This window comes from Aspergillus glaucus (genome assembly GCF_001890805.1).
Source record: "Aspergillus glaucus CBS 516.65 unplaced genomic scaffold ASPGLscaffold_10, whole genome shotgun sequence".
NCBI lineage: Eukaryota > Fungi > Ascomycota > Eurotiomycetes > Eurotiales > Aspergillaceae > Aspergillus > Aspergillus glaucus.
The window spans coordinates 737731-763492 of NW_019170462.1; the positions used below are offsets into that span (position 1 = coordinate 737731).

Consider the following 25762-nt stretch of genomic DNA (forward strand, 5'->3'; position numbering starts at 1 on the left):
CTCATTGACAGTGGCTACACCCCCAGGACATCTTTTGACTGGATATCAAACCTTAATAGAACAGTTACAGAGGCGAATGCCCAGCAACAACTACAATAATTACAAGAGACATGGGACTGGGTGCAAGAATGAATCTGCACTGCCCAGGCACGCCAACAGCAGAATGCAAATCACTCAAGGCAGGAAGTAGATTTCAACATAGATGACATGATAATGATATCAACAAAGAACTGGAACACAGGCCATCCAAGCAAGAAGCTTGACTATCAGTGGGCAGGCCCTTTCCAGATCCTTGCAAAGGAAGGAAACACATTCCACATCAACCTGCCAGCCTCTATCAAGGTCCACCCAGTTATCAATCCAGAGCACCTCCACAGGGCCTCCACATCTGAACCCCTTCCTGGCCAGCATGCAGACAAACCACTGCCAATCACTGTCAACAACCAAGATGAATGGGAAGTGGAGGAGATCCTTGCCTCCTGACTGAGATACTGAAAACTGCAGTACTGGGCAAAGTGGATCAGTTATGATGATGACCTGAACTGGTACCCTGCCTGAGACTTCAAGAACAGCCCGGTAAAGCTGCAGGTCTTCCATGCAGCGAACCCAGAGGCGCCAGGGCCACCCTGTCAATTGCTTGACTGGCTCCGCGCAGCAGAAGATGAGGAGTTCCTGGATGACCACTGGGATGATGATTATCCAGTTTCGAAGGACTGAGGGCAGCCCTTCATCAGGAGGAGGGGGTAATGTCACGGAGCATAGACATTCACTGAGCATGGACAGTCACTGAGCCTCGCTTAAACCCTTCACACACATTAGATAGCTCGTCGCCGGCAGGCCTGCCTCTTTCCTTTTCTCTCCTCATGTTAGAATTTTGTCAGATAATCTACCAATATACTCATATTGCTCGGGACCGTCACAGAAGGTACCAAGATAACCAGCCAGCGCAATCTTCCCAGTTTGCATTTGAATGAGAACCAATGTAGCGGCTCTCTGAAGGCCTTGGTATAGTCGCATTGGTGCTTTTGAATGCTCTTTCCATAAGCAATGGAGAGAGCTCCCATGGGTGGAAGCAGCCCATCCAGTCTTCCATGCACTGGTTGCTTCTATGCGGAGGCTTCTTCAAGTGCTGGCCATGAGAGTGAGCTCTTCCGCACCATTGGGTGCCGGGGAATTAGCAGCTTCTTTTGCAAGAGCATCAGCACACTCATTGCTGTAGATGCCTTCATGACCTGGGAGCCAATACAGTCATATATCCCAGCCACATTCCTGTAGTTGAGATGCAGTGCATGTAATTTCACTCAGGATATATTGGCCAGAAGACCTTCCTGGAGCTGAGCATGCTTGTATTGCCGCCTGGTTGTCTGTAACGATGATTGCCGTATAGGTCTGATGGGAACATTGCAATGCTAGTCCGCCCGCGTTGCGTATTTGGATAAGCGCCATTTTTATGCCCTGCAATTCCGCTGCATATACTGTGTGGGTAGCTGGGGAGCCAATGCGGATAGCCTGGCGCCCCAGAGGTGAAACTGCCACTGCTCCAACTCCCTGTTCTGTCAAGCTGCCATCTGTGTACGCGACAATGTTGGCTCCGCTGTGTAATGTGGCATTGTGAGCTGCTAGAGCTGCTTCACGAGTTTGGAGCGGACCTATATAGAGAGCTCCAGGCAACCAAATTCTATAACTGGAGAGAACCTACTGGGTCGACATTGCAAGCGTTCTGATGCAGAGGGTTCTAGAGGTATAGTGTACTCCGGGTCTTCGCTTTGAGGGCTGAGTAAAAACGGACCCCGCATCACTGCCCCCGACGAAACAGCCTTACCGGTGTTTGCTATGTATTTCTTCTTAAATGCCAACACTCCTGATGTCCTGAACTATCGAAACATTTTGCAACAAATTAGCAGCTCATTCAATCATCATGGATATCGCGACAAATCTCTCTTTTCGGCTCGAGTCTCTCGAGGTCGACGAGCCGTGGATTGTAGAGAAGATAAATTTCGAAATGTTGGTCGAGTATCTCCAGCCATCCAGCACGACATCGCCTACCGCGGCTGCCAGGAGCATCGATAGCCTGACCCCAATGAAGCGAGACTTTATAGGCACCAGCTTTGGGGAAAAGGAGGAGGCAGAGAGTCACATGTGGGAGATCTGGGGTCTCTTTATCGCTATGGCCAAGCAAGTTCCCCATGACCATCCATCTATGAATCGTTTGGTTGCATTGGTTTATGCACTTTCCGAGCTTCCTCCTACGACTGTGAAGATTTGGACTGTAAGTACATCGTAAACATATTCCTATTGCGATTGTTGCAGGGTACTGACGGTGATGGCTTTGAAGCGAGATACCGACATCTGGACTGACCTCCCAATGCTGGGCCCGAGTGTTAGAGAAGCCTGGATTAGTATGTCAGCTACCAAAACTAATCATCAATATATGCTAATATATTCATCAAGGTCCCGAATGTACTCACCGCAATCGAACATCTGAAGGGAAAGCGGAATGGGTCAACTTCAACTCCTTCGCTGCACGTCTATTAAACCATGATATGGTGTCATGGTTTACCCTGACTGTTTGGTCACTGCGTGACGCACTAGAAAAAAATCCACGAGAGTGTCTCCTTGACTGTAACGTCGCTGCGGCTGCTCAGTGGATTATTCACAGTGGTGAAGTGTTATTCTCTTTCCTTGAAGACGACGAAGCGGAGTCGGAGACTGATAGATACTGGACGGGGCCCTTATGGAAAGGAAAGGACACTCTTAGCGTCAGCCGTTGGGAATTTTGGAAGCAGCGTTTTAGTGAAATTAGTGATAAGGAGACTGGGCAGGCTGGGTCAGCGGCTGAGATGGCCAGGCAAAAGATGGATGAGATTAAAAAGAATGGTGTACAGAGGGAGGAATAAGATACCTGGGGTGTATAGATCTCTTCTGCAACATAGCAGTCCGGAAGAACGACGGGCCTGCACCAGTCTATGACAGCTTTTACCTTGATACCAATCTCAACCCTCTTTCTTCGTCCCATTTCTATGTCTTATACTATATATATTGCGTGTCACAAGCATTGGTTAAATGCCCGGAGCATGCCACTTGGAGATCCACCACGCGAATTGTTCATGACGTCCATTCATATCATCAAAGCGTTGTGATTACATTACCCTCGAGCTATAGCCGATCTAACTAAGCCAAATGCTCTTTCATAAACCCAGCAACGTCCTCCGCGGCAGGCCCAACATAATTTTCATTATCATTTAGCGTATTCAAAATTTCCTGCAGTTCTTGGCGCATTTTTGACAAAACATACACAAGTCTACTCCAGATCGTAAACTAGGTCAAAACAGCCATTAAAACCAAATAATTGCCTAGACAGTCATTTTTAAGGCCATATAATCACCATATAACCAGACCTGGTTCTTACAGGCTGCCCACGTGGACTTGCATCATAATAACAAGCATAGGTAGTACCCTGACGATTTCTATATATGAAACAGATTTCAATGATGGGCATGGCGGTGTTATTCATCAGAAAATCTGCCTACATTTCTCCAAGAAGCATACCTCCTATCCGCTCAACGTGGGGTGCCCACATCGGGATTTATTTTTAACCTTCCCGTCTTAAGTCAACTCGGTTGCATGTTACCAGAAGACATAGTCTCAGGTGGTACTTCAATTGCATGGTCTGCAAAGGCAGATAAGCTTCATAACTTTAATGATCTCAGCCGCCATATTGCTCAATCACCACCTACGATACTCTTAGTCTCCGGCCGCAATAGCCAAGATGATTATTTGACATTTGGTCTCTTTGACTCAAAAGGATACTCCGATGTAGGCCAAAAAGCCGAGGTATTTTAACTCAAACCAGTACACCAAGTGTTTCGTTATTATTCGCAGAAGAGTGAAAATTCTACAATCCGGGTTGAGTCAATGGGAGATGGAAAGTCAGTTTTGACTTTTGGCGGGTAGACTCACTACTAAGCATCAAGCGATCAGTCTGGTGATAGATACAGAAAGTATTGGACATTTTACCGTCCAAAGACCGCCTGGCCGTGGTAGTGTTCATGAGGAATTTCGTGTCGATGCAGTGGAACTGTTCCAGTATGATAAAGAAACAGTTGCAGTGCATAATTTTTACTATTGCTCCTGATGAATACCCCATCCTCCCTCCCAGGCCCTCTTAACCCAAATAAGCCCGATCCAGGGGCTCTCAGTGCTGCTTATCCCCACGCGGGGCCTTCAAGTCCCGTTCTTTCAATTTGATATTCATTTTTCTTGTTGCTAAAATTCATACCTGATCGAAGAGCATAATAATAATAAAAAAGCAAAAACATACAACAGCATGGATTCGCTACTAGTCACCCAGCTACTAACTAGCAAATAGTTAGGTAGGCGGCTCTAGGATGAGTTAGAGAGTGAATATTGGCACGGTCTAACTTGGCTTTGCGGTCATCCCATTTTTGCTTGCGTTTGTTTACTCCTTCCTGCCATGCACGAACAACAGGGAGCTCATTGAGGGACTTGGATTCCTCAGGAGAGAGCTTATAAGGTCGATTTGGGTCAATGAAGGCACTCAATGAGCAAGCAAATCGCACTAACGGTGTCTGAGAACCGGTTTTGCGGATGATGCTCTGAACATCGACATCAACATCCACCTCATAATGTCGGACGAAGGTGCGGATATATGAGTGCTGTAGGATGACGTTTTGAAGAGCATCTGTAACCTCTTTTATCCATTGGGTTAGCACCCAACTACCTGCAGGCTGGGGGATACCCACCACTGCTGTTGAATTCCCCAGCTCCAGCGCATCAGAGAAGGTATGGCCGGGTGATCTGATTAAAACCTGTAATCTCGCCGACTCAACGCATCCAGGACCGCACTGTGGATGCCATCAATCTTTTCTCCAAGGCAATTTGATATACCGTGGCTTCCCATTCCACCTGGCAGAACACGCATTTATCCAGTATTTCATCCTTGAGTTTCAGCTCCTGCTGTCCCTTGTTGTCCAGTACCCCAAGGCTGTAAAGTTTCTCCAGGCAATCCAGCACTGGTCCAGCTGTAGAAATCTTCTTGAAGTACATCAGATTGTGACGGCCCAACGCTGCACTGACGCCGATATAGACAAACGACATCAACACGCCAAACAACGCCAACCGTGCAATGAAGACAAAAGGAACATTAGCGAGATCACACAAACGCCTATAAGACCCCTTCGTCTTCTAGATAGATTTCCTCTTTCTTCTTCTCCCCAGATTCGATATTCTCGTCGATGGCTACACTAGTTTAGATAGGAATATCAATTCGTTAATATCTACTGGTCCGAGCCCGTGACACAGATGAAGTTCCCTACAAAAGAGCGAAGACACTGCCCACTCCATTCTTTACTCTTACTATGGATCGTCTTTATCTGTTGACTGATACTATTAGCTATGTCCGTCCAAGACTGTAGGTCATAGCAAGCTTCAGTTATTCTCTACATATGTACTTATAGAATATCATGGTCGAGGAATATAAGCTCAAAGAGCCTATCAATTGATGTACCTTTTGTATGAGGAGCCCATACAAAAGATACCTAATTTCAATAGTTCCATTCCTCCAATTGGGCTGCCCAGGTGGGATACCAAGTCAACATACATTTCCTAGGAAAAGGTATTCTTGTATAGGGTAAATGGTCTATTTGAACTAGATTTCAAGACCATACGGTCCACCGCCAGAGGGTGGCCGTTGTTGAGGTCTTTTTCTTGGGTACATTGTGGATGGTTGCGCGAATACTTTATTCCTCGGACTGTAAGCCAGTTTTATACTTCTACTGTTGTGCATATCGGTCTCACCCATGCCAAACAGATACATGCTCCTTGGTATGCACCTATCTTTGTAGATTTAATATAGCTCATAAGTCTACTAGCCAGATTGACTGCTGATTCTTGATCTGACAAATTACATGAGAATTGCAAGTATTGTATGTACATGTTCAGTCCATCTCTCCAAGAAACCCTACCTAGGACCTAGGCAAGTGAGTACACTTGCCGGGCAACGTGATCTTATGGGCATTCTTCAGGATATTGATTCCCCAAATAGTGCTGTAAAACTTGTTCGTTTTCTCCCTAAAGGTATTGTGAGCATTCATGGCATTAAAGAGGAATAGAAGATAGGGGATGCACGTACGTTCGTCCGCTGAACATCCACCAAAGAGTCGCCTTCGACCGAGTGGCCATCGAACTCAGAACAGCATCGATAAACTTGGGCCATTCATCTTGCAGTTTCGGGAAATTCCTGTTCAGCGATGCGTGGAAATCGTCGAATTCACCAAGGCGTTCATAGATAGCTTCGTATGTGTCACAGAACTTATCCCATACCTCTGGGTCGTTCATGTATTCAAAAACCATGCCCATTGTCTTGACGCTTTGAAGCTGCTCGTCTGCGTTTTGGGTTGCCCATTTTTTGTCATTGACAGCTTGCTTTCCGCCAAACATCTTGAGTATTTGGTCAGCAGGATTGCTATATGAAAGAGGAAGATTCAAAGACTTACGCCGCCTTTCATTCCATTTGCTCGGGCCTTAAAGATCGTCAACCGGTCAAGGTGACCTGCGCTGCCAAGTTCTCTCAGAAGGATCATGAAGAAAGTCGTTGCCTGATTACTCCTGCCGTTTTGGAATCTCCAATGTTTATCGGGGTCTCCAAAGACGTACTTCTCTGCATCGGTGCATGACCACTTGGCTTTCGGTTTGCTTGGCTTAGGCAACTGGTTTTCGATTTTACCTTCGGCGAGCCAATGTGTGAAAAAGTCACCAATCAATTGGCCCTCAAAGACATGCTCGGCTATATCTGTTAGCAGACTCCCAAAACCAGATCAATGAGATACATACTCTCGTAATCTGATCGGAACGTTCCTCTCGTGGTGGTTTCGTTGTCCGCATAGGTCAAACCTGCCACGCTCCAGTCGGTGCACAACGCCGACGTATTTCCCCAGTATCTGGAGATGGAATCCCACCTTCCACGCTGGATTCCCTCCCAAGGCGAGTCGTGGGCTGCCGGGAACTGAGGATATGTACCAGGACTACGGGCGTAGTCTTTTTTTGAGCACATAGTGACCTTTTTCTTACCTGTGCCAGCCGTACCAGCCGCACGACCCTCAAGCTGATGACCGGTTGTCTCCCCCTCGTCATTCACTTCATCATATTCTTCTTCGGAGTTCTCTTCAAGTTCTCCTGGTAAATTGGAGCTTCTCTTAGCAGGGCCCAGGTTGATGAGGTTACCTCCGAAGGGCCACTGTCTGTTCCTAAAGCTGTTCGAACAGCAAGCACAATCGGGATATGAGGGGATGTCAGCATAGCTCCACTTATAGTCCATGCTCACGCAACCGCAACAGGGCTTTCTCTTCTTCCTGTCCTTTGTTTCAGTGCAAGATCCACAATCCTTACACCCGGTTGAACCTTCAGTTGCATCCCCGATGTAATCGTTCACAGTATCAGAGAGAAGATCATCCGGAGATGGTGGACGTTCTGCTGCTCGGTAATCCCAGTCTCCAGGGAATGCCACGTATCCAGGGTTTCCGCGGACCATGAGGTCTTTTTCCTGAACTTCTTCACCGGCAATAGATGAGTTATTGACAGTATCATCATCAAGGTCACGCTTGGTGCTAGACTTGCTGCCATAGTTGGCGTAGCAGACGGCTCCAGCGCCGGGTGCTTGCTGTTTCGTCACGAATGGAAATAAGCCTAGACACGAGATTGATTCATGGAGGACAAGATCTTACCGTATCGGTTCCAAGTTGGGTGGAATCTTCGGTCCATCTAGCTTTCTCCAGCGCCTTCCTGTCAATGTGAGATTGGTTAAAAGATATTCATGGGTTGTCATAGCAGGCTCGGGTCAAACTCACGAATCAGCCATCTGAAAAACGAGAGTCCTATAATGCAAGTTGGAATGTTAATGCCGTTCATTGAACCCAATGTTTTGTCAACTTACGCTATTGTGAAATCGGAACAGGACTCGTCCGAATCGTCACCTGCGGGATAGAAGGAGAATTCCGAGATGGTGTTGTACATCAGTCCCATCTAAGGCCGGTTAGTAAAACCATGTAAAGCAGGACATCCAGTAATAGTCTCCGGTAAGATGGAACTAACATCTCCAACCGCGGTCGATTCGAGCGTACGGCGTGATTTCCCATGAATTTCAAGGTCGACATTCAAACCAAACTTCATGAAGGTTCCGACGGCGATCTTGCCGCCATCACCGGTGCTGTAGAAGAGTTTGTTGTCCTTGCCAACAGAGATATCGTTCGGCGCAAATGATCCGGATTCGGGTTTCTTGTCCTCTGGTGTATCGACTGGCCAAAATGCGGTAACATTGGAGAAATCCTGGGTCACTCGGGTGGAGAGATGGCCGATGAAGCTCGTCGCACTGTCGCCGAAGTCGGTACTGTTGGAGCCGTTGAATGAAGCCAGCTCGTACGTCACCTCAAGGTAGGGATCGAACGAGACGAAGGTGTTTTGACCAGCGCTGATGGTCGTTCCTTTGAGGTCGAAGGATCGTTTCGCGCCGTGAAGCGGGTTACCCTTGTCTGCTTTGGAGACATCGACCTCACTAAAGCCGTTGATGCCATATGTCAAATCACTCTTACCGCCGGCCTTGATGAACCCATTCGCCTGTTGAACGTCGAGCTCCCCGCCGTAGTACTCGGCAACCATTGAGAAGCCAAAGTACATTTCAGCGTCGATGTCACCAGTGACATAGGCTGCAAAAGCTTCGCCATATTCTTCTCCATCCACTTCACAATCCGTGGCAGTCTGATACCAAACAAGCTCGCTGATATTTTGCTTGATGGGGATGGCATTGGTGTTTTCGTACTCAAAGAACGCGTTGGATGTTGCGTAATCCTTTTTCCAATCCTTGTCGGAGTTCGCGTAGAATCTCTGGACCAAGGATCGAGCTTCTTTCTCGCCGTCGTCTTCTTCAATGCCGGGTGAATCCACAATTCTGTCCCAGTAGTTTTTCACATTCGAGTAATCCAACCGAATGCTCGTTTTGTTGGTGGTATCACGTCGACTCAGGCCCATGTTGTAGTCGAATTTGAAGTCGTACACCTGGGAAGTGGGATTCCGCTTCTTGATCTTGGCGGACACAGCCTGGTCTGGTGAAAATTATCAGCAAATATCTTCATAAGCCACAAAATGAATAAGAAACTCACTCTCCGAAGGTTCAAGAGAAACAGCTCGGGCGAAGGTGTTGGGAGCGCACTGTAAGTCGCATGTTAGTTTAGCCAACCAAGGTAGAGTAGGAATGGGAGACTTACATTGTCAGGCATCTCGACGATTGTGCCTTCAACGCCTCGCTCCATCACCTGGAAACATCCATTGAGATCATCGCTAAGACAAACGACCCGAGCCGTGTGGACCTGCTCCTTGGGAGCATCCGTGACATTCGACGGGCAGTCAAGGAAATGGAAAGGCTCGGGCTCATTGTCTCGCCTTCGCAGTCTCGAGACAGCATGAGACTCGCCAGCAAGGAGGAGGAATCCGAATCCGCCTCCATTGGGACTCATAGAGTCCGCACCTCCAAAGGTCGAGATACCGTAAACAGGCTTTGTGGTATTGGGTGGACGAATGTCCGACGGGAAGATGTGGGCGAGATCCACGAGGTCGAATTCGGACCCGGAGTTACCCAAAGCGTCAGAGTCAGAAACGGCTCGCAGAGCGCTGAGACGGTTGTCATCAAGATCAATGGCCCAGATCATCAGACCGGAAAGGCCCATTTTGTTGGCATAATCGATCTTCAACTTGAACGTAGTCTCATCATCGAACGAGACCCAGCTGTCGTCATCGTATACCATGTACCTGACAGCAGCCTCCTTGTCGAGGTATGCAGTGCCTCCGGCGTTTTTGCGGATTTGCGAGATCTCCTTGTACGACAAGATTCCCTCGGTGGCGGTGCAGGGGCCTTTAGAACCGGCACTGCTGAAGTCACATCCAGGCTTCCAGCATGAAGCGTCGTTGAGCTTGAAAGTTCGGCCATAGAAGCCCAAGCCGAGCACAATGCTAGAAGGATCAACGTCCACTCGCCAGAACAGATCAAGCGCGAGATCGATATCGGTCAAGTTGGTGTGGGCGAGGACGTGGTTGCCGACTGGATTGCTGCTATCCCACACTCCGTGAATATCGTATGCCATCAGATTGATCCAGTCGGCGTTGTCGGCCATTGCCTTCAGATCAAAGTGGCGAAGGTACCAGTAGGATGTCGGAGATGTGAAGGTGACCAGATAGTCACGGCCACTGGCGGTGATTGCGGCTCGCAGCTCTTTGAGGAGTTGAGCATAGTTTACTCCATCGGCGTCGGAGCCACCACGGTCATCAGCACCGGGGTATTCCCAGTCGAAGTCGACACCGTCGTAGCCGTACTCCGACAGGAATCCGAGGAGGTTGTCGATGAATGTCTTCCGGTTGGCTTTGTTAGAGACCATTGTCGGGAAAACACTCTGCCAAGTTCCAGGATCATTGAAGGTCCATCCTCCAAGAGCGATCATGATCTTGAGTTTGGGGTTGCGCTGCTTCAGATCACCGACAATCTTGTACATGTTGGGGGATATACCGTCCATGTTGGTGACCTTGTAGTCTTGACTGATATAACCAAAGGAAATGACCAGATGAGTGAGCATTTGGACAGGAATTTCACCAGGCTCCATAGTTCCACAGCTGTGGTCCATGTTCCAAGCCTCCCAGTAGCCGACAACGCGCTTTTGGACGTTAGATTCCTCGGCTGATGGCTTTGGTTGGGTGCAGTGAGACTGACAGCCCTTGCCACAGAATTCGCTGGTGGTGCCACAGAAGCCAAACTCGGAGCAGCAAACATTCAGAGGACAGCCTTGGCCAGCGGTTTCCGCATATTGCCCGCAAGCAGCAGTTGCGTTGCAGTTGGACATGCAGCCCGTGCCGCAGTATGTTGGGCCATAGCCACAGTTGCCACTTTTACCACAGCAAGCGCCGTTGCTACACGGCTTGTCGGAGGAGCATGTGTATTCATCGTCTGTGGTTGAGACATCAAGGCTGAGCGAGCCAGCTTGAGTGGTAGAAATGAATGAAAATAGGAAAATAAAAGAGAGTAGTAGCAAAATGAGCGAATTCGGTGGCCGTCCCAGGGAGACCATGGTGTATAACTTTGTTGTGCACAGCTATATGGCCCAAACGAATGCGTGTGAGTTAAAAGATCCAGCCAGTGCAACGCAGCAAGCACTAGAGGTATTAATATAGATTCCTTCTGGTTAGAAGATTGTTCCAATCTCTTTAGTGGGACAGCAATGTATGTCTCTTTCCACCTTGTGGTTCCACCCATCCATGTCTCTTCCTCCGAGTGCAAGTTCCACATTGCGGGAGTTTCAGAACACATATCGAGCCGAATCCACGACGTTCAATCATATCGATCGTAGATCCGCTCTCCACAGAGGGCCAGGAAGGCATGACTTCCGATACGGCACGGAGCCGTGTGAGCCGTGGAGACATAGTGGCCCGAAGTGACAGTGCCTGCAGTAGTGTCAGGGGCAGATCTGTACACTGCTTGTTCAGAAATCTATCCTTTTCTCCACTGGGCCCACTTCCTAGTATGGTTCACCACCGGGTAGCCCCGAGGCATCATACGGAGCTTTACGTGATTATCCCACCTAGAGGGCAATTAATACCATTATATCACCGTAACTAACATGGCAGAAAACTTCTGATCGACGGTGGACCTGGTGGAGAAAAGGATAGACTCTGAACAGGCAGTATACATTGTAGCTCAGCCTCCTGGTGATATCCACTAGGAGTACTTCGTATATACATACAAAGTACATTGTAAAAGCTTGGGGCCGACATCTGGTGAGGCTGATCCAGAGGTGGGAACGATATGCAGGGGTGGTGGAGAAGGTGGGATTTTATGCCCAAAAAATGGATTCGGGATCTCGGGGCCATGAACGGTTCAGTATAGCGCACCAACACAACACATGGGAGCGATTTCCGCTTTTTTTCTTTTTTTGGAAGGCCAGGAAGTTCCTCTACTCTTTGCTATTCCGGATTTAATTTATTCAATATTTTTTAGGGTATACAAGTTCAATTGGTCGAATTAGGATGAGCCATTCTGCAGGATATCAAGGACCCTTGGATTCTGCAAACTACAAGATACCAAGACGCCAAGCGGCTTAGTGTACAAATTTTGGTAATTTGTTCTTTGAAGGAATATGTATATCCACCTGTTCAGCCTCGAAATTGGCCGGCCTCTAGTGGCCCCGGCCCCGTAGACCCCTGTGGACCTCTACGGCTACGGCCCCTGCTTTTTATGTGGCCCCCAAATCTCATGTAGAACCGTGGATCAAATGTCTCGTAATGAAACTAAAGATTAATGTGACATCGTCGGCTAATTCGACTATTTAGGTAACCATATCCACCACTCGGGCATATCTCTACCGGTTCCTGCATAGCTCGGCATAAATCCATGTTATCAGACCCAGAAAGCAATCTCGGATGCACTAGGTACATGATGAAACTCGGGAAAGGCGAGATTCATGCAGATCCCTGAGGGATTTTGAAAAAAAAGTAACTGAAAGGATTTCAACGATATAGATAGACAAGCTAAGTTTTCAGTTTTGAAGGAGTCCTCTCACTGCCCACTTCAAGACTCACCTCCAGACTCGTGGAAACCTCGACACCAACATGAAGGGCCTTGTATACTTCGCCGTGATTGCCTCTGTGCAGGCTTCACACTTTGCCCACCAATCTCTCCATCGTCGGGCTACGGGTAGCACCAACTGCAAGACATACACTGTCCAGTCTGGAGATAATTGTGCAAGTATTGGCAAGTCTAGTGGAGCCACATGGGCGCAACTCCTCTCGTGGAACTCCGATATCAATAGCGAGTGCTCGTATGTAACTTGGAATCTATTGTACTATCGAAACATTGATGATAGAATGCGGCTAACAACATCATTTCTAGGAACCTTGGTAACCTCTCCGGCAAGGATATCTGCGTCAGCAACCCCTCAGGCGACTATGCCATCCCCGCCACCAGCTCTGCATCTTCAAGCGGTGCAAGAAGCTTACAGAGCATCGTCACCACCACAGCGTATGTCTCTTTTCAGAATACAAGAAGGTAATGGTGCCATCGTACTAATAAAAACATCTAGTCCTGTGCCCTCGCCAATAGTCTCCGGCACTAACACCAAATGCGCCCAATACTATCAAATTGGATCCAACGAGACATGCGACACCGTCACGGACAAGTCCGGCATTTCCAGATCTGACTTGTGAGCCTCAATACCAGCCCTGGAAGAGATCGAGATTGTTTACTGACAAGTATATAGCCTTTTCCTGAACCCCGAGCTCAAAAAGGACTGCACCAACCTCCAAAAGGATGTCTACTACTGCGTGCAGGCTGTTGGATACATCACAACTTACTCCGGCCACGCAGGAAGCACCACGGATAACTTCAACAAGGTCTCCATGACCTCCGTGCCTTCATCCGCCGCCAGACCAAACTATTTCTCTGGCTCGTACACCGGCTCCAATCCCGTCATTCCCATTGCCAATGATACCAGAAAGGACTGTTACGAGTGAGTGAATCCTCTAGCCTCTAGAGAAGCACTGGCTCACATTTGAAATAGTTACATCTGGCTCAGCAACATCACCACCAACCCGCTCGCGGATTGCTGGACGCTTGCCATGACAGCTGATATTGCTGCAGAGGTTCGTGTTTCCCTTCCCCCTAATCCAGATTCTCTCTCCTCCTTTCAGATGAAAACTGACCCTCGAAGGACTTTATTCTGTGGAACCCCTCGCTGGAAGAGAAATCATCCAGCAGTAGTTCGTCCATCGGGGTTATTCCGCAGGCGACTTCAGCTGCCAGTGGCAGTGCAAGCGCGAGCGCGAGCGTCGCTACAGACTCCTACAACTATCCTTGCACAGTTCGAGCCAGCTCATCCTACTGCGTGAAACTCTCCAAGCCTACCAGTACCAAGGCAAGCGCCTCGCAAACTCCGTCCTCGGGTGCTGCCTCGTCGGTTACCTCGACGCCTACATCCAGTCAGTCCACCAAAATCAATGGGTTTTACATCTGCTAACTTTTACATTCCAGGTGCTTAAATGGTAAGAGGTACGTTTTGAAGAGGCAAGTGTCGATGCAGTTGCACAAACTGTCAAACCCAATAACCAATTGTATCGACGTTGTATGTGAAGCATAAGAATCGATTAAAATTCACGGATGTAGAGATCAGTATTGCGGTGGAGCACTGGAATCATAATCCATGTGCTCCTTGGTAATACCCATCTCAATCATATCGTCCCAATTCCCATTCGGGCGTTCAAAATTAGGCTCAAATACATCCTTCAGAATTCCAACTCCATACGGAGTATCACAAGGCATATCATCAAAGAAGGGATTTTTCCCCTCATCGTAAATGAAATCATGCACCTCTTTTTCAATCCACTGGCCCCGTCCAATCTCACGATGCATAAGCGGCAATCCAATCCTAACCTTCGGCCTTGCAGCGATATCTCGGTCCCCCCACAGCGTGTTCTCGCGTATCATTTTGCGCATATCCTCCAGCAGACCGTGCCAGTCTCCACCGTCTTCAAGGAACTTGAGCATGCTGAGCTCAACAGAGCGAATGGATTTCGGTAGTGCGGTGAGGAAGGAGATGATATCAGGCTGTGAGACTAGGAAGCGGGAGAGTTCGAAGTGGCGCAGATTCGGCCATTTTTCCACAGGCACGATGCTCTGTAATGGAATCAGTCGGTCTAGTGTTCCGTAGCCGTCCCCGTCATCGTCCCCGTAGGGATTGCTGATGACTGTCGTATGCAGCCTGAAATCCTCCATATCTTTTGCTTCGCCGAGTGCGCGGCGCAGCCGTCCATTCAAGAAGGATCGCCAGCATTGGTCGAGATCTTCCTCGGCCTCTCCGCCAATGAGCATGGCAATGTCCAGACGGCGGAAGCCCGGGGTTTTCAGCACTGTAGTGAAATTATCGTACTCTGTGCAGGGCTTGTCGAAGATCGTACAGTTGATCCCAGTCGGGAGATGGTTGGAAGTCATAATTAGCTCGGAAATAGAGTTTGGTTCATTGGCGAGCACGCGCATCGCAGTGCGGAACCCACGGTACCGTTCTCTGAGTTCGGGGTATTCGTTCCACGCATACGCAGTCGCAGGCTCACTTGTAGTTGTGGGATAGAGCCATCCCCGCGGAATGGGATAATTGAATCCCTTGGGGAAAGCGCGGATCATGGGGGTCGGATACAGCGGAGCGAAGAGATGACCGTGGGCCGCAGGTGTGATGGTGACTCTCTTCAGAGCAGGAAACTGCTTGATGCCGTATAAGAATGCGTGCAGATCACTATTATCGACAAGGACATCTTTCTGCTGACGTAGTAAACGCTGATAATATTGCCAGCGCTCCCTCAGCGGAGGCTGAGCGAAGACCTGTTCTCTGCGCGCAACATGGTCGGGCCTGTCCACGTCCCTATCCCTCCGCCGCCTAAGATGGTCGAGGTTTTCCTCGCAAGCGTCCTTAAACCACCTAGGACACCCATCTTCCTCCTCGGATTGATGTCGCTCGATGATCTCCTCCTGGTACACAGAGCCGTACCTTCTGGCCCACTCTCTCGTGTTGCCGGGCTCTTCCTCGTCCGAGAGCAGTTCATGTCCCTCGTCAGTTTGGCCTGTTCGCTGTGGGCCTCTGGGCAAGCGCGCCTCGTCCCAGATGATCTCGGTTACTTTGTGGCGGAACTTGTCATGGGATGCAATGCCGCGAAAGACTTCTATGTTAAGTGGGTTGGCGGATAAGAAGACCCGGTCAAGGCGGAGAAGCGCTGCATTGTTGAATTGGCTACATGCCAGGCGGAGAGATTTTATGTCGGCGTTGGATAGATGTGATGCGATGGATCCCCATAGCTCGAAGGGGAGCGCGGGGAGGCTGATGTAAGTCATGATGTTGTAGAGTTGAAGTTGGAGGGGAAGCTGATGCACTAATAAGCATTCAGAGACATCCAGAGGGCATGTAGCGTATTTCCCTACCGAGTGGCGCGCCCGACCGAGCGGCGCACCTCTGTTTTCCTATTCTAAGCCGCATTGTAATCTGTGACAATAATAACATATAACAACATCAAGCATTGAATACAATTATTATTCCATTACATTCAAGGTTATTCTACATTTATATCATCTATATCAGTCTCATTCCGCTATCAACTAACTATCTCCGAAGCAAAAATAGTCTTATATTTATATACATTCCGAAGTTGCACAACCATTCATATTTACTTGAATATTGAAAAATACAAAAGATACAGGTGTAATTTATATTACTTGGAGAAATGTTTATCTGAAGCTTTTTTCTGCTCAGTGAACGTAATTTTAGTACCATAATACTCTATATATTAAACTTTAGGCTCTGTAGATACTTTGCAGTTGAGATATTGAGGTTATAAAAAGTGACATTTTATGTGGAATAGTGCCGAATCATGCGGCTTTTGCGGCTTAATCCGAACGTTACAGCTTTTTTGGATATTTCCCTCTCGATTTTATCGAACCCTAATTATGGATGAACGACATGGTAGCTGGAGCCTTTTAATCAGCATCGATTTTTATGGGGAGAACAATTCCCCTCGTCCTTTACAAGGCTGCGTGCGAGACGTGCAGAACCTTCAACATTATTTTGAAGGCAGAAATAAACCCATCCATATTTCTACTTTGACAGCAAGTTCTCCGACAAGCTCGGATGCTGCTGATCCTCCCAAACCGCAAAATTTATGGCCGACATACGACAATATACTGTCCAATCTGGCAGGGATAACAGAGCGAGCGAAACATGGTGATGTTGTGTATATCCATTTCTCCGGCCATGGTTCCATCACTCCTTTGATTTCTGGGAATGTTCAAAGATAGGATCTCGCTTTGGTTTTGTTTGATGCTGCTTGTGGAAGTCGGTATCTTCGAGGCCACGAATTGGCACATCGCCTGCGAGACATGGTGAACAAGGGCCTTCAAGTCACGCTCATTCTTGATTGTTGCTTTTCCGGAAGTGTTTTTCGCAGTGAACATTCAGAAGCGGATGGGATCAAATTTACTCCTTACAATCCTACCGTGGATGCTGTCTATCCGCAGAGTACAGACTATGAATACGAGGCCATTCCATCGCCTTTTCGCGATGCTCGGGTCTTACCAAAATGGCTCATCGACCCGAATGGATACACAATTCTTACCGCATGTGGCCCGCATGAGATTGCTCGAGAACTCAGGTTCGAAGGAGGCATCAGAAGCGGCGCCCTTTCGTATTTCTTACGTCGCGCACTTTCATCTTCGGAGAAGGGATTGTAGACGTCGTCTCGATCACTATATCGGCACTTATCCATACTGTTCCATGCGCATTGCCCTGTCCAGAATCCAATGCATTTTGGAAGCCATGACGGTTTCTTTTCTATTGATTCTGACAACTTCGGGACCGAAAGGGCGATTCCTTTTATTTCTGTTCTCAGGGCCCCGGAGAACAATCGACTGTGCTTAGGAGCTGGATATATCCAGGGGGTGCAGGAAAGCGATGAATATGCTTTATATCCGTTTGATGCGTCCGAGGATGATACGAGTTTAATTACGGTCAAAGTCAGCACCGTTCGAGCCTTCACATCAGATCTCATAGAGGCCAATAAAACGGTGTCAAGCAATCCAGTCGAGACGGGGTGGAAAGCAAAGCTGCTCACCAGTCTTTCATCCCAAAAGGTTCTGGTGCAACTGACCCCATCTGTGAACAGACATTCCCAGTGGGTGACTGCTGCCCGTCGAAGACGCCACTTGCACATTATCTCCGAACTGACCGAGGCGCAGCCTTGCCAATTTATTGTCAAACGCGATAAAGATCGATACTTTATTCTTGATACATCTGGTCAATCTATTGAGAGTCTGCCTCCGACTGATGCACCAAGAGCAGTCGACTCCGCCATGAGTCTGTTAGAACATCTAGCGACTTTCAAGTATATCGAAGCAATCGAGAACCGCACTCCATCTTCTGATTTCGAGGAATCATTCGAAATATGCCTTAAAAGCGAAACTGGGAAGGACTTTGGACCAATTGGTATTTTTGAGGTCAACAATGAAGACACGCTGAGTCTATCAATTCAGAACTTCGGCACCAAGGCCTTATATGTCTCTATATTCGACATGGGACCATCATGGCAGGTTGATAGCCTTACTTCTGAGGATGGTGGAGGAGACTATGTTGTCGTCCCTCCAAAGAACGACACAAATGGACACGCCGGAACAGCGCTTGTTGAGTGGATGATGGTCGTCCCAGAATGGTTGACCGAAAGAGGCCGAGAGACATGCGAGGATGTCATTAAGGTCTTTGTGACTGATCGACCAATTTCATTTGAGCTGTTAGAGCTGCCCAAAGTCTCAGGTGCTTTCGAGCAGTTGGGTAGGCCCCTTCGTGGCCATCGCGACCAGCTATTCGGCCTCTTGTCAAGCCTCAAGTCGACTTCTAGAACTGCCCAACCAAGTCAATCAGATGGGCATTGGTTGGCGATAAATTATATTATACGCACGCACGTCTCTAGCAGAATCGACACCCTTAACTAAGTATTTCAAAAAGAGAGATCTCAGAACATGGAAAGTTTTCACCAGGCGCTCTAGCAGCTATATAATCAAAGAGTACTGAATCTGTAAATCAAGTAGTCTGAAGCTTCTAGCAATCTCACCGCCTCAACCTTTATTTTGAACACTCTGCATATGCAAAGCAACGCTGATATCACTTGTCAAACAGGCTCACAAAGTCGATTCAAAGTCAAAATTCAGGCCTCAGAGCAGGGTGCGCTCGCACAAAGTTTTCAGGGCCGGACGTTGCTGAACATGCACTCATCTCAGACAGACTGCATGGTTTATATTATGCTTACAGCCAATCGCAGCAATAAAAGTGCAATTGGTTAGTAATTATTGGGGTAAATTAGCAATTCCTATGGTTCATGATCGTATTATGTGCTTTCCATCGATATACATGAACACACCCCTTCGAGTGAAGACCAGATAGAGAAATTTAGATGGCTCTAGCTTAGAAATAGCAGCTAAACATCGAAATAAATGTATGGGACCCAGTGCATGGGCAGCGGCCGCTTTCGGCGTTTTTTGGAAACCGCATTCTACGGTCGACGATTGATCGCCTGTGGCTCGAAGCTGCTAGCACAAAGTCAGCATTCTGGACATCCTCACGGGCTCGAAGTATGACACTTACGATTATCTTCTACCGAGCTCTCAAGGGTGGGGTTGTTCGATGCATCGTCCAGATTCTCAGGTTCGTCTTTCTCATCTTCCTGCCATCTACTATTTGCAATTTGCTCGTCCACGTCTCGAAACTCTCTGATGGCTCTGTGCAGCCCCCGGCTCACGGCGTCGTCTGTCATACCCTCCTTACGAAGGGTCTCATAGAAAATCCGTGCAATCTCGACAATGGGAGTCAGATGCTTCCCAGAGGGTCCCTACCACATGTCGGAAGCCTGCAAGCTGACAGGCGTTGACAAGGTGGATTGTCTCATCGGCTAGCATTCCTCCCGTGTTCATTACCCCCGTCGAACATGCTGAGAGATAACTGAGAAAAGGCGAATTCTCCTCCAGTCGGAGATCACGAAGGTCTCCTACAGTAAGCCGGTTTTTCTGCCAGTCGTCAAGTATCAAAGAGCTAGCGGAAGGCTCTGTAGAATCAGAAATTCCGTGGCCAGCAAAATGGAAGACTGTGCAGCCTTTCAAGTGGCATATTACCTGCGCTTTGGTAGGCTGAGCTGACTCGATATTTTGGAGATTGAGGGAAGGACAGATATCGCGAAGCATGTTCATCTCGTCTGAAGCAAAATGTAGGGATGATTGGCCTAGTGTTTGAGGCATTGAGACTAGTTAGCAGTGCATACCTGGACTGTAATGTTGTTGCTGTTGGGGTTTGAATTTTGCGTCGCCGACCATACCACAGTGCCTTGACAGATCCACTGTATGATGGGACGACTCTATCGAGCACCATCTCATGCGAGCCGTTGAAATGATTCCCAGCTGCATGAATGGGAATTCTTCCGAGAATACCAATAGGGATCCACCAAACATGAGGCCAGTTATTGCCAGATGGCCGCCGATCAAAACCCAGGTACTCAAGAGCATGCTGTGCCATCACGTTCCAGAGCCATCCTAGAACGGGAGTGATATCTGTTCTCATCATCTGGGCCATCTTGGGAACGTCCTCTAAATGTAGATGTGGTAAATTCAGCGCGCCAATATGATCTTGCTTGATAATAAACGCATCACAACGGTACCGGTTTGCATTAAGAACAACCAGAGGCCCACGGTTAGCGGCAGCCATAATCTGGTCAACACTTTGTGGTAGAAGAAACCTTTCGAAACCAGGGAGACCGCGAATCTGTTCTATCGTTTCATCCAGGGTATTGTTCAGGTGGTGGCGTCTATATGGAGTGATGAATGCTCTGTTGAGCTTGGCAAAGGGAAGAAGAATCAATGGGTATGGCGGCTCAACCACTTCAATGAAAAATGGAAAAAAAAAGCATATCATTCCATACACCAAAAGCAAAGGAATATCTATCATGATTTGGGCAGCAATCTGGGGTGGTGGCCATACTGAAATCTATCGAATGAGTCGGCATGAGGAATCTGCTTGAAGAGGGTATTCTTCACGCTCCTATTTGGAAATTATTGAGGATTATCTACCTGTTATATGGGAATCTGGTATGGAATTCATGCAAGATAATGCTCCCATACATACAGCCAATATTATTAAGAATTGGTTTGATGAGCATGGTATTTCTCTTGTTGACTGGCCGCCCTACTCACCTGATTTGAACCCTATTGAACATGCCTGGGCCAGGCTGAAAAAGCAAATATATATGCTCTATCCAGACCTTGAATTATTTAATGGGACCAAAGAGCAATTGAAAGAGCAATTTCATAAGGCCATGGAGGATGCATGGGAGAGCTTAGGACAGGAATTTTTTGATGGGTTGGTAAGGTCGATGGAGAACCGTGTTAATGCAGTTTTAGAGGCAAAGGGGTGGTATACACATTATTAATTAAATTTTTATTCTATTTTACCATTTATATGCTACTTATCTATTTACATATTTAATTATCTAGTAAAATATTGATGTTTGGTTGATTTATGGGGAAAAGAAATGTTTTGGCGATTATATATATTTTCGTAGTTGCGGGAAATTACGTAGACTTTTGTCCTAGAACTATACTATCGAGACTGGGACAGCAAGAGGCACTAGGATAGTTTTGGTCTTGGATGCTAGAGAAGCTGTCAGATTAACCAGCATCCACACATAATTCAGTAGTTATTCAGCACTGTGGGCCAAGTCCTGGTTACCCTTCCCCAGAAGCCACCGGATTGGGCCGAAAGCGACGTAGGATTCGAATCCGTACAGCGTCCACGAAATCGTGGAGATATATCCTGACGACGTTTACCCTACATATACCCCTTCCGAGCAGGGGATAGTACATACGACCATAGGGTGTGGAGAACAGGGCTTCCCGTCCGCTCAGCCGTACTTAAGCCACACGCCGGCCGGTTAGTAGTTGGGTGGGTGACCACCAGCGAATCCCGGCTGTTGTATGTTCCTTTTTTTTTTGTGCTCGAGCTCACGAGCGCAGTAAGTGAGAATGAGTGTTCTTGCCGGCGATGCGAGCGATATACTGTTTAGTCCGCCTCAGAGAACCCTGGATGAGCGAAGCATGCCACCGCATCCGGTCTGGATTGTAAGCGCTTAACCTTGGTGCGATGTGCAGATCTGGTAGACTGGTGAGCTTGAGGAATAACTGTAGGATACCCTAGAGTACATGCTATTCAAGATATTTGCAACCCTGTCTCGGGGGTCGGCGGCTAATAGCAAGTTGTTGTTTCTCAGACCATATGCCAGGCAATTCATATGAGCGCTTAGCGGTAGCGTAATATATTGCAGATCGTAAAACGTGGACATGTGAATTTCTGTTTACAGTTAGATTTTCCCTTTGAAAATGTCCGCGCTCAAGAAGAAGAGCGGGATTGGAAGCAAGGACAGCATATAAATGGCGCAGTTTTGAAACAGACACAGTGGCAGAAACTGGGATGTCAGTCCAATCACCTTGGCAGGGAGAAGAAGCCAGCTGACTCTGCACTTCCAAGGAGGCCCTGCACTTTCCTTGTCAGGAACCCTTCTCATCTTGAGTGGGCATATAAGCGGGCCATTGAATTACTAACAGATAACTGCGAGGATCTTGCGCTGGAGATTGCTAGGCATATTCAACGCCAGTAATTTGGATACTCAACTGCAGCTATTGCAGTATTGCATCCTATCAAATGACCCCGGGTACCTGAGTCACAACGGTGTGTATCTGCCTCTCTTCACTTCTGAGGCATAGCTGAAATTCTGCGAGATTTTGTTAGGTTCTTGGTCCACGTCGTGAGAAATCCGAAATGTTTGAAAGAATCATAGGCTGATCGCTTGCAAGAGACCATAGGGCCCATACAAAACCATATCTATCCACCACGCCTGTCAAGTGTTCTTGATGAAATATTGTTGACCTGATGCCTAAAAATAATACATTCAAGGAAGGATCAGTAAGTAATCTTTCCCACTGATCGAATTTATGCACTGACTGCCAAGACGGTGGAGATAGTGAAGTGCACCACTGTGAACTGTTGGCCTATTCTTTCAGGAGCAAGGTATGAGGATAGCCAGTCTTTTTTAGCGTTTTCGAGTCTTGGGGTCTCGAGTAGGAGTTGAATGTTGAATGTGCAATAGGGTTCAACCTGTTCAGCACTTAGAAATGATTTGGTGCGGCTGAACGGCGGGACATCTCGTATACTATGTTTGGAAACTGGAAGGCCAATCCAGCGTCTTTTTTAGAACGGAATACCACATTGAGATGAAAGCGAACAGTATTTTTATATTCCATCATGTGACGAGTCTATTAAGCTGTTTATAGATCATAGTTTAAATCTGGGTCTGTCCGACGGTCCCAACCATATATGGAAATCAACAATATCCCTGCTAACTTGAATTTAACAATCAGTATTAGGATGAATTGGTTCACCCTTTACACCCTTCCACGAATAATAATCCACCTCAGGCGTATTCCCGTTGAAATCCTCAACATTTGGATGACACTCAAACTTTAAATCCAAGTTGCCTCCACCTTTCTTGGTAAATGCATCTGGAATCACCATCTGGAGTGTGTCCTCCATTCCCTTGATGACAGACATACGGGCAACCTTCTCTGGATCCTTGAAACCGAGTTTCTTGATGTACATGTCCATATTGATGGGATTCTCCCAGAGTTTGTTACCAGAGGTGTCTGCTGCCGGAATCCACGCCTTTTCGGCTTGATTCCAGGCGTTGGCGTTGGCAGAAATAGCACAAAACCTGCAATGTCCAGTCAATTATCATTGTATATGAAACATATGAATGAGTAATGATGTGCTTACTGTCTGTCCATTGGTCCTGGCCATTGCCCAATCCCAGGTGTAGTGTACTGCCCTTCACCGAGCTGTCTCTGGCCGATTTTTTTGCCCGGAACGACGGTGCCTGCAGATTTCCATTCTTTCGCTTGGGCCTGTGCCAAAGTTAGCTAATCTAGAGAACCGGGTAAAAAGAGGAAAAGAGAAACAGCTTACGCTGTTCATGACACGGTACCCAATGAGCTGTCCGGATGGAAGTCGGCGCTCAAGAGTGGTTGGATAGGCCGTGACACTGACGATAATGGTTAGAACCACGGTGAAAATCTTAGCGCTGGAGAAGAGCATTGTAATGTCTGGGGGAATAAATATATGTAAAAAAAAAAAAAAAAAGAGATGAAGACAATAACTGAATACCAAATGATTTAGACGGTCATGCCAGCCTTTTTAACTATGTCAAATGAAGCTGTGAGTTCAACAGTCAGGGGGCAACAAGGCTGACTGCTGAACAGCCTCACAGGATTGGGGCCCTGGGGGTCAATTGTACGCCTTATGACGGCTCAACGGCTCAACGCCAGACAAACAGCGCCAACATATCAAACGATGCCATACAAGAAATATGGGCAAAAAAGGGCTTAAGTCGCACCACACAAATGTCTATGAAGACCGTTCATCGCCTAGATAGATTTCCTTTTCTTCTTCTTCCCCAGATTCGATATTCTCGTCGAGTCGTCGTTAGGCTACCTAGTCTAGATATGAATATTATTCGTTTTATCTGCTAGTTTCCGAGCCCGTGACACGCCTTGGATGATCATTTATTTTTATCATTTTATTCCTACTTGGAGATAGAGATTGAGGATATATGAACTATCCCCATTTGAAATCTGCCTTGTCACAGCGATATGTCTAGTGCGGAGAGGCTATCGGACGGAGAGGTCATCGGAGGAACTATTTACCCGCACTGCGCACACATGTATTTAGAGCCGCTCGATCGGGCATCCGTCCGATATTTCTTCAACGAAATCTTTTGTGCCAAACTAGTCATTAGTGTCTCCGGGCCTGGCCCCTAACATGCCTTGTAGTTGGTGCTGTAAGTGTAAAAATTGGATTGATTATATCATCAAGTGCAAAACTAGTGGCTATACACTACATAACAATACAGCTTTCCAACCATGGAGTATGATAAGGCCCCAAATCCCGACTTGCAAGTGTTGTCCATTCCCAGACTCTCGCTCCAGATGCTGAATGATTACTTTCATCAGTCCATTCCTCAGGCGGAGGGTATGGCGAATGATCAAAAACCAATCGAAGAGCATATTTGCGCGCATGCAGATCATCCTTTGGATTCATCATGCAGATAGGTGCTGGGAAGATTCCCTTTTCCAGGTGGATAGTGAAATTTTTGGGCTGGAAGGCAGGTTCTGTGAGGGATCTCTCGGGGTGGAATTTGTGCTGGCCAGCGGAGTAGAAAATCGGAATTGGTTGTTTTTCAATTGTCATGTTGATGTTGAATTGGGCTAGGTGCTGTAGGCCTCGAGTCTTGGGAATATCGATGATTCTGCTTAGGGACTCGGGGTCTTGGCACTTCCATCGGATATCCGCACCTAGGTAAGGCGTGTATTCGAACGCCATCCATATCTGGGACAGTAATAGATTAGGCGTTGTGATATCCAATAACTGGTGGATAAGTATGTACCTGGCCTGTGCCATCAGGGCGGAATTCAATAAAGCATTTCTCATCATCGTATCTCCACGGTTCAGCTGTCAAGATGGATAAGAGTGTGTGAGGCGAATTTTCTGCTGCCATGGTATGCCAATGCAAGGGCTCTTTGATCTGTGAACTTGACAAGTGGGATTGCAAGGTGATATGGCAGTTACTTTAAAGTGACAAACCAAGCCACATGCAGATCATGGGGCGGTCCAAAGATTCTGGGCTGACAGTGGGTTTGGCGCTGTAAGCCTCACAAGGCATTATCTGCGGAGTACAGAGTATTACAGTGGGGTTATTGGATGCTGCACCCAGTCATTTTTCTCATTTCTCACCCTTCTTACTATACAGTACTGCCAAGGTGTTACATGGAGGAATCTATTAAAACAAAAGAGGGCAATAAATTCTTATATACAACAGTCAGAGTGCTTGTCTATTTAAATGTGCGCACACACTGGCCTATATCATAGGCCAGTTGGAACTCGTAGTAGTGTGTGTGTGTGTTTCTATTTTACGTCGAGGTTCGGGTCCTTCCACGCATCCTTGGTGATGAAGATCGGATGAATGTCGGACCAATCTAGTGAGCTCCGGAGAAGTTTTATCGTACGGAGTGGTGGGACGCTCTTAGTTAGTTCTA

At 47.5% G+C, this 25762-nt stretch overlaps 8 protein-coding genes across 8 annotated transcripts; 3 read left to right on the top strand and 5 right to left on the bottom strand.

Moving 5' to 3' along the window:
- Positions 1 to 1918: 1918 nt before the first annotated feature.
- On the top strand, positions 1919 to 3001 carry ASPGLDRAFT_171597 (DUF3632 domain-containing protein; the record flags this gene model as incomplete). The annotated part of the gene is made up of 3 exons (XM_022542742.1): positions 1919 to 2269; positions 2336 to 2399; positions 2452 to 3001. 3 exons carry the CDS (start codon positions 1919 to 1921, stop codon positions 2895 to 2897), a joined length of 861 nt encoding a protein of 286 aa, XP_022401054.1. The 3' UTR covers positions 2898 to 3001.
- A 2901-nt stretch (positions 3002 to 5902) lies between these two features.
- ASPGLDRAFT_58062 (glycoside hydrolase family 18 protein) lies at positions 5903 to 11126 on the bottom strand (the record flags this gene model as incomplete). Its single annotated transcript, XM_022548293.1, has 10 exons — positions 5903 to 6090; positions 6152 to 6459; positions 6516 to 6805; positions 6853 to 7678; positions 7743 to 7800; positions 7866 to 7892; positions 7952 to 8040; positions 8110 to 9116; positions 9174 to 9222; positions 9279 to 11126. The coding sequence occupies 10 exons, from the start codon at positions 11124 to 11126 to the stop codon at positions 5985 to 5987; spliced, it is 4608 nt and encodes a 1535-aa protein (XP_022401055.1). The 3' UTR covers positions 5903 to 5984.
- A 1537-nt stretch (positions 11127 to 12663) lies between these two features.
- On the top strand, positions 12664 to 13563 carry ASPGLDRAFT_126744 (LysM peptidoglycan-binding domain-containing protein; the record flags this gene model as incomplete). The annotated part of the gene is made up of 4 exons (XM_022540670.1): positions 12664 to 12872; positions 12944 to 13072; positions 13134 to 13253; positions 13311 to 13563. 4 exons carry the CDS (start codon positions 12664 to 12666, stop codon positions 13561 to 13563), a joined length of 711 nt encoding a protein of 236 aa, XP_022401056.1.
- Positions 13564 to 13838: 275 nt separating this feature from the next.
- ASPGLDRAFT_47246 (F-box protein) lies at positions 13839 to 15950 on the bottom strand. The gene is made up of 2 exons (XM_022546622.1): positions 14081 to 15950; positions 13839 to 14028 (listed from the first exon to the last, which is right to left on the bottom strand). Exon 1 carries the CDS (start codon positions 15926 to 15928, stop codon positions 14216 to 14218), a length of 1713 nt encoding a protein of 570 aa, XP_022401057.1. The 5' UTR covers positions 15929 to 15950; the 3' UTR covers positions 13839 to 14028; positions 14081 to 14215.
- Positions 15951 to 17361: 1411 nt separating this feature from the next.
- Positions 17362 to 18598, top strand: ASPGLDRAFT_327653 (uncharacterized protein). Its single transcript, XM_022544220.1, has one exon. It carries the CDS (start codon positions 17387 to 17389, stop codon positions 18569 to 18571), a length of 1185 nt encoding a protein of 394 aa, XP_022401058.1. The 5' UTR covers positions 17362 to 17386; the 3' UTR covers positions 18572 to 18598.
- A 354-nt stretch (positions 18599 to 18952) lies between these two features.
- Positions 18953 to 20330, bottom strand: ASPGLDRAFT_25814 (CHAT domain-containing protein; the record flags this gene model as incomplete). The annotated part of the gene is made up of 4 exons (XM_022543509.1): positions 18953 to 19035; positions 19221 to 19464; positions 19550 to 19872; positions 19940 to 20330. 4 exons carry the CDS (start codon positions 20328 to 20330, stop codon positions 18953 to 18955), a joined length of 1041 nt encoding a protein of 346 aa, XP_022401059.1.
- Positions 20331 to 22922: 2592 nt separating this feature from the next.
- Positions 22923 to 23684, bottom strand: ASPGLDRAFT_47248 (uncharacterized protein). Its single transcript, XM_022546623.1, has 3 exons — positions 23637 to 23684; positions 23448 to 23575; positions 22923 to 23385 (listed from the first exon to the last, which is right to left on the bottom strand). Exons 1-3 carry the CDS (start codon positions 23643 to 23645, stop codon positions 23025 to 23027), a joined length of 498 nt encoding a protein of 165 aa, XP_022401060.1. The 5' UTR covers positions 23646 to 23684; the 3' UTR covers positions 22923 to 23024.
- Positions 23685 to 24500: 816 nt separating this feature from the next.
- On the bottom strand, positions 24501 to 25368 carry ASPGLDRAFT_47249 (uncharacterized protein). The gene is made up of 2 exons (XM_022546624.1): positions 25114 to 25368; positions 24501 to 25055 (listed from the first exon to the last, which is right to left on the bottom strand). Exons 1-2 carry the CDS (start codon positions 25222 to 25224, stop codon positions 24564 to 24566), a joined length of 603 nt encoding a protein of 200 aa, XP_022401061.1. The 5' UTR covers positions 25225 to 25368; the 3' UTR covers positions 24501 to 24563.
- Between the last annotated feature and the right edge of the window lie 394 nt (positions 25369 to 25762).